General features: G+C 39.1%; 1 protein-coding gene and 1 long non-coding RNA gene across 2 annotated transcripts in view; both read right to left on the bottom strand.

The window, feature by feature from the left end:
- Positions 1-13,589, bottom strand: part of LOC128235973 (mucin-22-like) — a 36,561-nt gene that overhangs the window by 8,226 nt on the left and 14,746 nt on the right. The window contains exons 3-7 of the mRNA XM_052950757.1: positions 13,305-13,574; positions 12,993-13,016; positions 10,432-10,562; positions 6,812-6,879; positions 6,459-6,613 (exon numbers count right to left, since the gene is read on the bottom strand). Coding sequence (XP_052806717.1) covers positions 6,459-6,613; positions 6,812-6,879; positions 10,432-10,562; positions 12,993-13,016; positions 13,305-13,574 — 648 coding nt within the window. The remainder of the gene's footprint in view (positions 1-6,458; positions 6,614-6,811; positions 6,880-10,431; positions 10,563-12,992; positions 13,017-13,304; positions 13,575-13,589) is intronic.
- LOC128236180 (uncharacterized) lies at positions 197-6,446 on the bottom strand. Its single transcript, XR_008261281.1, has 3 exons — positions 3,319-6,446; positions 2,690-2,950; positions 197-2,452 (listed from the first exon to the last, which is right to left on the bottom strand). It is a non-coding gene; the product is annotated as an uncharacterized LOC128236180 (long non-coding RNA).

The following is a 13,589-nucleotide window of genomic DNA, read 5'->3' as shown; positions in this document are numbered from 1 at the left end:
TTGGCTTTTTAGTACAAATAATAAGGTGTCACCAGTGCACTAGAGGATACGGGGGCGCCCCCATATAACCGTCCAAGTTTACTCTCTATGTCAATATCGGAGAAAAAAGTAATAAGTACGCTCAAACATCTCCATTTCGGACTATAAATTAACATTTTCGTTTGAGGAGTAGCCCACCGCAAAACCCCACCCCCTGCCAACATTTTGAACTACATGTATTTAAATTTCGGTTCTAAGAGAGGGGCGAATGTCAAAAGACTGTAAATTACGTCCCATCTAAAGTAAAAAAATCCTGGAGCCGCCCTTGCAGTGTATAACATTTAATTCATGAAAATATTCCGCATCAATAATTTGCCATCAAGCTCTAAATATTTGCTGATCTTGCTAACAGTCATGAATAAATATAATATTATATTACACAGCATATGAAGTTAAAACTCTCACTGCGAATAACATAAACTTTGACACGCATCGAAACATTATTAACAAATGCTTACTTTATACAAAACAAAATGCATACCTACAAATGTTACAGCTCTTAAATTGAGTTCGATCTAAACTTTATAATATGAACTATAAAGTCTTAAAGCTGCACTCACAGATTGAACGTTTTGACAATTTTTTTCATTTTTTGTCTTGGAACGAGCCAATTTTTGCGAAAATCCATGGAAACCAGTTATATAAGACTGCTGACAAAAATTAGATCGCAGATTTTTATATTCAAGTTCAATAATTGATGTTTTATGCATTTTTTCTTAAACCGTTAGTAACAGTTTAAGCCATAAAATATTAATTTTTGAATGCAAAAAGGAAATTTTCGATCTTATTTTTTGTTTGCAGATATTTACGCAAAAATTTGCTCTTTCCAAGACAAAAAATAAAAAAAAATGTAAAAAATGGTAAATCTGTGAGAGTGCAGCTTTAAAAGAGTTTTATGTCTCTTTCTTACATCGTCATAAGTTGAGAGGCAAAAACATTTACCTACATACACACTTATCCAATAGATCACAGTGCGTTTACATGTACACTGTATAAGGAGGGTACTGGCAGGCCATGTTTTACAGGCGTTGTCGCATATATCTTTTAATTAAAGACATTGAATATTTTTTTCCCTTTCTTATCCAAATAAGGATAATTATAGGGAGAATTGATTTCATTAAATTATTTTAAGACTAGTCAAATAAATTACTATGGAATTGTGTAAAAATTACTAAAAATATGTTTATTTTTGATACACACACGTGAAAGTGTCAATTCAAAATATTTCAAGCGCATAACGAGATACGTTTTGACCAAAAATAATCAGCGCTGCCTACCTTTTTTACATTTTGTTCCCTTCACATACATAATTTCTTACGAGTCTTCACGGATCGCACAAATTCACGGATCCTTCCGATTTGGCCACTTTTACGACCGTTTTAAGATTTGTGTTACGAGTTATTACGAGCTATTTACGGTTTACTGCGATTAATTTCAATTTATTTACGGCAAAATTCCACGATTTGTTACTAGTTGTCACGGATAACTATGAGAAACGGGCATTTTACGGGCATATACGGCGAGTATATTACGGAAATTTACTAGCCATCGAAGCTTTTAAGTGTAAGTAACGACCTGTTTACTTGTCAGGGGCGTAGCTGGAACCCAATTTGAAGTACTCCCATTTTTAGCGGGGGGTCTGGGGGTCCTCCCCCTGAATCTTTTTTGTTTACTCATGCGATTTGGTGGCATTTGACGCATATCTGGTAACTTGAAATGCAAGTTTTAAGTTAATAATAACTGAAGCAAAAAAGGAAAACTGCAAGATCGAGCAATAAATATTCAAAACATATTTATACTTGGTTGAGATGCCTCCCTCCGAATATATAGGATATACAGATGAACAAGTTGCATTGAGGACAAATATCACATTAAGTTTGATTTAAACATGGACAACATCACAAGCAAATAATACACAAATGTATACATAGTTTATTTTACGGATTTTTTTCCCCGTTCTGAAACAGTTTTACACAACAACACACGTTTAAACTTTGAACACTAACGCCAGCCGACGGTCTTTTCTACGTGCAAAAACATCCACTACGTGCTCAGCGTTGATATCTCGCTCTTGATAAATGTTAAAAAGCCCAAGCCCTGAAAGGCTCTCGGTGGTCATCGTGTTGCGGAGGTACGTCTTGACTCTCCTCATCGTGGAGAAGGACCGCTCTGCCGTAGCTGTGGAAACGGGCATGCACATCAACACCATCATGCAAAGTCTTATGTTTGGATATGATGCCTCAGTGGCCACTCGCAAAGATGTTTCCAGGTCTGGATACTCAGCTGGGGATGTTGGGGTCCATTTAGCAATTCATCTTTTACACTCCCGGACAAACGTCTCCTCGTCACACTCTAAGTCTGGACTGTACTCTGCAAAAATCTCTGCGGCCCTGGCAGGTGTCAGTTCAGTACCCTATAACAAAACAAACATGACCCACTTTTTTATAATTAAACAATAAAATAAGCAATTGCTTTAGAGAAAAATATAGATATGCATCGAACTTAACGTTTTGGTACACACACTTTGTTTTTTACGGAACAATAATATAATTGATGTTTTATTTAACTATACATGTATAACATTACGCAATTCCAAGTATTTTCATTGATATCACATATTTTATTTCATCAAGGATGAATGAAAACCTACTTTCGTCGGGAGAAGATATTGTGCAGTAAATCTCCCATGCGGTTTAAGCAGGCGGGTTGTTAACTCAACAACTAGGTGGTCAATGAAAGGAAGGGACATGTTGACCTTCCAGTATTCTGTGGGTGTTGCCGCTGGTGCGTTAGGCCTGTTTGCCTGTCGCCCCGGGCCTCGAGGAATGGACGGTTCCACCCCAATGTCTCTTGCTAGTGACATAGTCTTTTCGTACATGTTGTCCCATGCTGTTGGATCGTTGCGTTCAGACTGAAATGATATTTGATAGTGACGTAACATTAAACAACGCATAAGTAAAGCGCACGGCAACGTCCATCTTTCTTTTTGTAAGTGAAAAGATGGGAAAAACATTTAATAACATATGACTGCAAATAAGTTGTCCCATGAACTTACAACAATTCATGACACAATAAAATTAATGTTTCGATATTGCATGGTTTGTGAGCGAACAATCGAAAGCCTTTCTATTCAGACGTACATAATTTAAATAAAAAAGTGATAAGATAACAGACTAAGAAATATCACATAATTAGGAAAAAATACAATAAACACTTTGAAAAATATTGATTTAGAGCATTTAGGCATTGTATAATTTAAGTATGTTTACTCAAGATTACCTAAATGAGCATAGGAAAGTGTGCAAAGCATCCGCCCTAGCTTCCCAGCGGGTCTCGCACAGAGATTGCAGTTTAGTGCGCTTCTCCATCTCGACACGGGCAACTTCATCGTTGTCAAGGTTTTCCTGGAAGCGTAGGAGGCGTTCAGCGGTGTAGTTAAAAACAAACGATATTTGTTGAACGGTAGCCATCATGTTCCTTGCATACATTTCTTTTGATGCGTGGATAATAGCCAGGTTGAGGCAGTGGGCTTTGCAGTGGGTGTACACAGCCCCAGGAATACGCTGTTGGATCCTTGCCTGTACGCCTCTTCGGATACCGGACATATTGGCAGCGCCATCATATCCCTGGCCACGCATTTTGTTTACGTCAACACCCGCCAGTTCAAGATTTGCTAAGAAGGCATTGGCCAACGTCTCGCCTGTAGTTGATTCGCACTCAGCGAACCCCAAAAAAATCATCGCGTAAATCAGCTCCGTCGAAGTATCTAAGGCACATGGCCATCTGTTAAATAGTGCTGGCATCAGTTGCCTCGTCAGCCATAAATCCGAAGCAGGCTGCGCTGTTGCACTTTGGCACGATACTGTCTGCGATTTGTTTTCCACAAATGGAAATAAGCTCATTTTGTATATCGGGGCTAAGGTACATAGATCTTGGATCTCCGTGTTCTAGATGCTCTTTTAATATGGGATCCTGCTTGGCCTGAAAGCTCAATAGGGCCTGAAAATTTTCCTTATCGCCTTCATGCCCCCTCAAGGCAATTTTCTGTTTCCCACAGAACACTATCGCTTCTGTTATACTAACAAGGATCTTTCCGTTCTTTTCAACGACCACATTGTATTGGGATGACATGCTACATAGTATGTCTTTTTTTTCGCCCTTCATTATTGCTAAGAAATGATCTGCTGAATCACAGTTAGACAGATGTGCCTCTGATTTCATGTGGCTCAAAACTACCTTGGATATGTTGCTCCAATCTCTCAATACTGTGGTGACTAATGTTTTCACGCGAGCATCAGGGCCAGCGAACAGATGGCATTGGGCGCAGTAGACACCATCAGTGACCACAGAATAGCGTAGCCATAGATATGACACGAAATACTTTGGTTGAAGGGTGCGAAACCGTCCTTGAACATACCTACAATTAAAGATAATGTTCCTAATCAGGTTTGCTTCAAAATGGGCAATACAAATCGTTTTCTACAACAACAACAACAACAACAACAACAACAACAACAACAACAATAATAATAATAATAATAATAATAATAATAATAATAATAATAATTAAATAAGAAGAAGAATAAAATAATAACAATATTAGATAACAATAAAGATGTAAAAATAATTTAAAAAAATAAATGTACTCTCTCCAAATGCGAACTCGAGTTGTTGGTTCACGAGTCCTCGACGCTAAACGTTACGCCACAGGGACTTGTGAAAAGTCATACATAACTTTTTAATTATGTCAAGCGATTTATGGCTGAATATTTTACTATCAAATTGTATTTTATTTTTATAAATTCTTGCTCTGAAAATGTCACCAAATTAACAAAAACACATGCTATTATACTATTTATTCATTTGAATTTCATCTTACAAAATTAATCAGTATTTCAGTTAAGTGTTACTTTTCAAGTCTACAGTAGCGTGTGTATTTTTTATAAATAATCCTATTATTAATATTATACCTTGTTGGAAACTTGAAACTTGGATCCTCATCCCAGTGTTTGGTCAGCAGGTTGAATTTGAATTCACTATCATACGGGACTGATTTTGCACAAGTTCCATATTCTCGAAAAATATCGGGATAAGGTGGGCAAAAGGTTGTCGGAGACGCCATGTTTGTTTGTTTAAAATTCGCTCTGTTTAAAACTTGACTTGACGTAATAAAGACGGGAGGTAACTATGATTGATCATAGTTATAAAACGTAAAAGTAAAGCTAAGTTGTTTACTGTGTTTAAGATTTTATGCTTAAAGTGTGCTTGGAACATCGTAGTAAAGGATACTATATACAGTTACTACCGATATATATGACATTTTACATTTAACTTTTATAATGCCGAGCTGGATTGGTTTCAAATTCGCCTGTACCCCCTTAGGGTTCAAGTTTTACACCGGATTTAGGCCATTTAGAATTTTCATTTTTCAAAATCGAAGTACTCCCGGGAGTATGGGAGTATGCCTGGCTACGCGCCTGCTTGTTATTACGAATTGTGACGAGTTAGTCCATAAACAAATCATTACCTTACCGTAAAAATCGTTTAAAAATGTTACAAGTCATTTACGGATTCTATCGAGCAGTTGACGGCTAGTTACGTGCTGTTGCGAGCTGTTAAAGTACCTACGGATTGTTATGAGTTATTTACGGAAACAATCAATCCGTGGACAAACTTAAGAAGTTTTTTGACATGTCAAAATATTTGCCTCTCCTTTCACGGATCCTTAAGAGCATCTGCGAGTTTTTTGCGTGCGAGTTATTTACGGATAACAGCAAGTTATTTCCGGATGCTTGCCATTGACTACGATGTGGCAATCTGTAAGTTCTCGTAAACAAAATTCGTTTTATGTGAAGGGGGCATTATGTCTCTGAAAAACTAAAGACTAAATTTTCTTGGCCAAAATTAAAGATAAATATCCGTACTTAATTGAAGCACTGTATACAATTTTATACATGCACTTGCAATCATGTGCTGACTACCTGATTTAACATTTTGAAAGGATCTCATTGTTTATTTGTCTTATAATTCCGCCAGGGAATGCTTTCTCTCAAGACTCTGAGATGCCCTTGCCAACGCTTTGTTCGTTATGCAGCCTAACAAAATGACATTTTAGTCGTTTATTTCAAGAGTTCTACAATTCCTATGAAATGATTTTGTACAAAACTAGGTTTTAAGATGCATGTATTGTACAAAATCTCCTATTTTTTCGATATTGATGTCTTTTTACAAACCTAATGGAATCTAAAGTTAACTATTTATGAGTTACACATTCACTATCAATACGCTGTCAGGGGTGCCACTCCCAACGGAGTTTTATACTTGCCAGTATTATATTTAATCCGATTAAAATTAAACTAATATGTAGCACCTTTTACAGATATCAAGCATTATTGAATGGTTTGGTTTTCGTTACTGACTTGGAGTGTTGTTGAGTGCGATAGCGGAGGTGTTATACGGAACGCCGCCAATACTGAATGGAACGTCATCCAATGCGAAGAATGCCTCGGAGAATCTCTGTGACGCTTCCAACGTGTCCGGTTTCTCTATGGTTGCGTTAACTTGAATGCTTCCACTGAAGAGAGAACATATATCCTTGGATCGTCTTGGATGCCGAGTTAGCAACACTGAACGCTTCATCTTAGTCAGCGTTCTAATTATAAGGCTATATGAACAAATACGGTCCTGTACCCGGAAGTGCTGGTCTATTTGAATATAATTACTTTGTATTACATTGTAATGAAAAGGATTCTCTATGTACAATACCACTCACATTCGCATGTATCGTATAGTGATACGAAACGGGATGTTCCCCAGATACCGAGCCATGTAAGCGACCAACTGGAAACAAAACAAAACACAAAGCATTTAAAAAATGAAAAAAAAAAATTGAAAAAATAAAAAACAACAACAACAACATAATCAAGAACAACAACAACACTTAACTACAAACACAAGAATATTTGATGATATGATGACGCCGATATAATAATATTTTTTTAAGCAAGCAGTCATGGAGGCAGTTACCAGATTCAGTACAAGGTGACATAATACAGTCATGGAGGCAGTAACCAGGTTCAGTACAAGGTGACATAATACAGTCAAGGAGGCAGTTACCAGGTTCAGTACAAGGTGACATAATACAGTCAAGGAGGCAGTTACCAGATTCAGTACAAGGTGACATAATACAGTCATGGAGGCAGTTACCAGATTCAGTACAAGGTGACATAATACAGTCAAGGAGGCAGTTACCAGGTTCAGTACAAGGTGACATAATACAGTCAAGGAGGCAGTTACCAGGTTCAGTACAAGGTGACATAATACAGTCATGGAGGCAGTTACCAGATTCAGTACAAGGTGACATAATACAGTCATGGAGGCAGTTACCAGGTTCAATTTAAGGTGATGTAATACATTCATGAAGGCAGTTACCAGATTCAGTACAAGGTGACATAATACAGTCATGGAGGCAGTTACCAGGTTCAATTTAAGGTGACGTAATACAGTCATGTAGGCAGTTACCAGATTCAGTACAAGGTGACATAATACAGTCATGGAGGCAGTTACCAGGTTCAATTTAAGGTGACATAATACAGTCATGTAGGCAGTTACCAGATTCAGTACAAGGTGACATAATACAGTCATGGAGGCAGTTACCAGATTCAGTACAAGGTGACATAATAGAGTCATGGGGGCAGTTACCAGATTCAGTACAAGGTGACATAATAGAGTCATGGAGGCAGTTACCAGATTCAGTACAAGGTGACATAATACAGTCATGGGGGCAGTTACCAGATTCAGTACAAGGTGACATAATAGAGTCATGGAGGCAGTTACCAGGTTCAGTACAAGGTGACATAATACAGTCATGGAGGCAGTTACCAGGTTCAGTACAAGGTGACATAATACAGTCAAGGAGGCAGTTACCAGGTTCAGTACAAGGTGACATAATACAGTCATGGAGGCAGTTACCAGATTCAGTACAAGGTGACATAATAGAGTCATGGGGGCAGTTACCAGGTTCAATTTAAGGTGACGTAATACAGTCATGGAGGCAGTTACCAGGTTCAATTTAAGGTGACGTAATACAGTCAAGGAGGCAGTTACCAGGTTCAGTACAAGGTGACATAATACAGTCATGGAGGCAGTTACCAGATTCAGTACAAGGTGACATAATACAGTCATGGAGGCAGTTACCAGATTCAGTACAAGGTGACATAATACAGTCATGGAGGCAGTTACCAGGTTCAGTACAAGGTGACATAATACAGTCAAGGAGGCAGTTACCAGGTTCAGTACAAGGTGACATAATACAGTCATGGAGGCAGTTACCAGGTTCAGTACAAGGTGACATAATACAGTCATGGAGGCAGTTACCAGGTTCAATTTAAGGTGATGTAATACAGTCATGAAGGCAGTTACCAGATTCAGTACAAGGTGACATAATACAGTCATGGAGGCAGTTACCAGGTTCAATTTAAGGTGACGTAATACAGTCATGTAGGCAGTTACCAGATTCAGTACAAGGTGACATAATACAGTCATGGAGGCAGTTACCAGGTTCAATTTAAGGTGACATAATACAGTCATGTAGGCAGTTACCAGATTCAGTACAAGGTGACATAATACAGTCATGGAGGCAGTTACCAGGTTCAATTTAAGGTGACGTAATACAGTCATGGAGGCAGTTACCAGGTTCAATTTAAGGTGACGTAATACAGTCATGGAGGCAGTTACCAGGTTCAATTTAAGGTGACGTAATACAGTCATGGAGGCAGTTACCAGATTCAGTACAAGGTGACATAATAGAGTCATGGGGGCAGTTACCAGGTTCAGTACAAGGTGACATAATACAGTCATGGAGGCAGTTACCAGGTTCAGTACAAGGTGACATAATAGAGTCATGGGGGCAGTTACCAGGTTCAGTACAAGGTGACATAATACAGTCAAGGAGGCAGTTACCAGGTTCAGTACAAGGTGACATAATACAGTCAAGGAGGCAGTTACCAGGTTCAGTACAAGGTGACATAATAGAGTCATGGGGGCAGTTACCAGGTTCAGTACAAGGTGACATAATACAGTCAAGGAGGCAGTTACCAGGTTCAGTACAAGGTGACATAATACAGTCATGGAGGCAGTTACCAGGTTCAGTACAAGGTGACATAATAGAGTCATGGGGGCAGTTACCAGGTTCAGTACAAGGTGACATAATAGAGTCATGGAGGCAGTTACCAGATTCAGTACAAGGTGACATAATACAGTCATGGAGGCAGTTACCAGGTTCAGTACAAGGTGACATAATACAGTCATGGAGGCAGTTACCAGGTTCAGTACAAGGTGACATAATACAGTCAAGGAGGCAGTTACCAGGTTCAGTACAAGGTGACATAATACAGTCATGGAGGCAGTTACCAGATTCAGTACAAGGTGACATAATACAGTCATGGAGGCAGTTACCAGGTTCAATTTAAGGTGACGTAATACAGTCATGGAGGCAGTTACCAGGTTCAATTTAAGGTGACGTAATACAGTCAAGGAGGCAGTTACCAGGTTCAGTACAAGGTGACATAATAGAGTCATGGGGGCAGTTACCAGGTTCAGTACAAGGTGACATAATACAGTCATGGAGGCAGTTACCAGATTCAGTACAAGGTGACATAATAGAGTCATGGGGGCAGTTACCAGGTTCAGTACAAGGTGACATAATACAGTCATGGAGGCAGTTACCAGATTCAGTACAAGGTGACATAATACAGTCATGGAGGCAGTTACCAGGTTCAGTACAAGGTGACATAATACAGTCATGGAGGCAGTTACCAGGTTCAATTTAAGGTGACGTAATACAGTCAAGGAGGCAGTTACCAGGTTCAGTACAAGGTGACATAATAGAGTCATGGGGGCAGTTACCAGGTTCAGTACAAGGTGACATAATACAGTCATGGAGGCAGTTACCAGATTCAGTACAAGGTGACATAATAGAGTCATGGGGGCAGTTACCAGGTTCAGTACAAGGTGACATAATACAGTCATGGAGGCAGTTACCAGATTCAGTACAAGGTGACATAATACAGTCATGGAGGCAGTTACCAGGTTCAGTACAAGGTGACATAATACAGTCATGGAGGCAGTTAACAGGTTCAATTTAAGGTGATGTAATACATTCATGAAGGCAGTTACCAGATTCAGTACAAGGTGACATAATACAGTCATGGAGGCAGTTAACAGGTTCAGTACAAGGTGACATAATACGGTTATACCGTTATTCTAAGTTGAATTTAGTTTGAATTTCCAGTATTTCAAGAACGATATATACAATGAAATGCCCCTTCAGGAGCGATCATGACACATTCATGAAAAGGAATGCATCTACATGGATATTGGTACAGGACTTACCTGTTGGCGAATATTGTCAGCCAGGGTGGCGACGGACCGGGGAACAGTGCAGTTGAGCGGCACATCCTTTCTCGGCACATTGATTACGAAGTATATGTACACCGCCCTTACACCACTCCCGAAGTAGAACTCTGAAATATGTTGGCACGTACACGTACATAAAGGACATATAAAGAACATTATCTTTTGCCTACAGAATGATGCAGTTGAGCGAATAAGCGATCGTCAGAACTCGGCTCACGAGCAATGTTAGCTTTAACTGAACGGTGCTAGCCACTTTAGACACTCGCTACTTCAGAATTAATAGAATCATAGATCTTTTATATGCATTTCAATAGCCTGAATATAACTTTTTATTTGCACCGTCTTTATATGAATTCCGGGTTACACTTATTCCTAGGGAGTAAGAACTGTGACGTCACTACCAATGTGTACGACCACAGTGACAGAATGCGTCGTTATGCCCGTCATCCCCTATGGCAACGCACATCTCATCAATTCACTTAATACTGCACATAGTTGTTCAGGACCATCAAACAATGAGGTTATATAACATATTATCCTTGATACAAATTAAGGCACCTGATTGACTTTGGAACTTAGGCTATAGTTTTCGTGCACATTGTGTCAGGTTCAAGTTTTAAGGCAAGTTGGGATTTTTTTTACTACTGACCTCTATAGCCTTCATTCAATTGACTTAATACTTCGCACAATTATCGATGCTCTCTTACAATAATGTTTCAAAACTCCATATTAACCCAATATACAAATTATCGCCCTTGATTTACCTTATTTTTCAACTTTGTTACTTTTACCGTTTTGCTTTTGACAGACACATATACACATATAATAATAACATACATTGTTGTTCGGGCGGGCCGGCGGAAGGCGGCGTCAAAATCACAAAAAAAAAATAAGTTGAGTTTAAAGTACATGTTCTATTATAGTGACCAAACTTGGTTAATAGGAAGAGTTTATGGAAACCTTATATTGAATTGCGTTTGAGGCCCCTATGGTCAAGTTCAAGGTCACTGTGACTAAAAATAGAAATTGTTTGGTACTCTATAACTGTAGTTGGGTTTGACATATTGTGACCAAACTTGGTATAGAGAAAGACTTGATGGAGACTGCGGATTGCGTTAGGGCTAATAGGTTCAAGGTCACTGTTTCTAAAATTGAAAAGTGGTTTAGTTAGTTAGATTACTTTAGTTAGGCTTGACATATTGCGACCAAACAAGAGTTTATGGAGACCTTTCGTGGGATAGTTGTTTGGGACCGTAGAGTCATTGTCAAGGTAACTATCACTAAAAAGATAACCGTTTGGTACTGGTGGTGGTGTGTAAGCTTATTTATACTCGCACTAGGGCCTTGCCCATTCGACGAGTGCTTCCATAAGATTGTTAGTCATTTTATGTGTTTGGAGCATAGTGCACAGACAAAATGTAACCCTAATTATAGCTACCCTGGTTCTTTAACGTGCACCAGTATAAAGCACTGTCACACGGGACCCCCATTTTACGTCACTCCCGGAAGACGATAAGTATTTGTTTAGTGGTGCGGCGGGGACTCGAACCTGCGACCCCTGGATTGACAGTCAAGTGTGTTACCGGTTGAAACTGAATCTCACAACGAAGGCTAATAAGTTCTTCTGTCAATCATTGAAAACCTGATTTCGTCGCATTGCAGCGTTTCTTGTTTACCTTTTGTTGTGACTTTTTATTGCTTTTGACAGGCACTTATTATATCATTTGTGTTATCATTTCTAATACAAAGCGGCGTGTTGTCGATCGCGCTGTCCTATGATAGCTCTTGATCTATTTGTGATAGTGACCTTCGCCCTAGGGGCCGCAAACGCAATCCCATGAAAGGTCTCCATAAATTCTTTCCATATACAAAATTTGGTCACTACATGTCAAAAATAAATAAAATTATTATTAAATAACAAAGGTAAGATTTTAGTAGCACAGACCTTAACCTTTGATGGAACGGACGTCCCAAAAGCAACCCAAAGCGATCTCTTAACATGTTTTTAATATACACCGAGTTTGGAACCCATATGATGAAGGAAATTGGAGGTATTCTCCGTAAACGAAATTTCTATATTTAAATTATTCAGTGACGGTGACCTTGGCTCTCCACTCACTTTTTCTATACACCTAGAGTGGGGTCCACATTATGAACGAAACTATAATTAATCGCCGGAAACAAAATTTCTAATTTTAGTAACGGTGACCTTGACCTTTGACGGAACAGACCATAATGCTTTCCCAAGCGAACTTAACAGAATGGAGCCCGAAAAAAAATCCCAAGCGTGCTCTCCTCATGTTCTTAATATATACCAAGTTTGGTGTTCAAATGATGAACATAACTGTAGTTATTCGCTGGAACGAAATGTCTTTATTTAGAACCGGTGACCTTGGTCTTTTACGGAACGGACCCAATAGTAATCCCAAGCGAGCTCTCCACAATTTCTTACGATCGTCCGCCCATCCGACCGCCAGACCGCCGAGAAAAGATATACTCATCTGGTTAACATTACACACTGAAAGACAACCACTCACCGTCTTTTTTATTTGAAGCTGCTTCTGAAAATATAAAAGGAAGCTTTAGGTTGTTTCAAATGGATGTTTTATGCTAAATGAACCTTTTATATAATGACATGATTGTTTTAAAAACTCACTTTACAATGAAGTTTAGTGTTTTTTTGCAAATTTTAACAATCACGCTCGAGACAGCTTCTTCGGTCATTCGAGGGAGCATGGGATCGTGTCTGAGATTGGACTAGAACTCACTACCCATTGGGTGAAAGGCAAACATCTTTACCACTATATCGCTCTCAAAATTCATTCTACTAAAATTATGAAGCATCTTACCCGGTGGCACCGCACAATATCCGCTTTTGTCCTCAAATGAGCATTCGAATCCACCAATGATATTGTTGCAAATCTTATTCTCGGAACTGCAGTTGTTGGCTCCCGAAATGCATTCATCTTCGTCAAACTGGCACCGGTGACCAGTCCACTTAGAGTTACATTCACAAAATCCGGTAACATGGTTACATGCTTGGATTTCAACGGCGGCGTGTGAATTCTCGCAGTCACAGGACATAGAGCAGTTATCGCCATACTTATTGCCTACACATGCTGAAAGAAAAAAAA

Source organism: Mya arenaria, chromosome 5 (assembly GCF_026914265.1).
Source record: "Mya arenaria isolate MELC-2E11 chromosome 5, ASM2691426v1".
Lineage (NCBI taxonomy): Eukaryota > Metazoa > Mollusca > Bivalvia > Myida > Myidae > Mya > Mya arenaria.
This window is presented reverse-complemented; position numbering and strand designations above follow the sequence as displayed.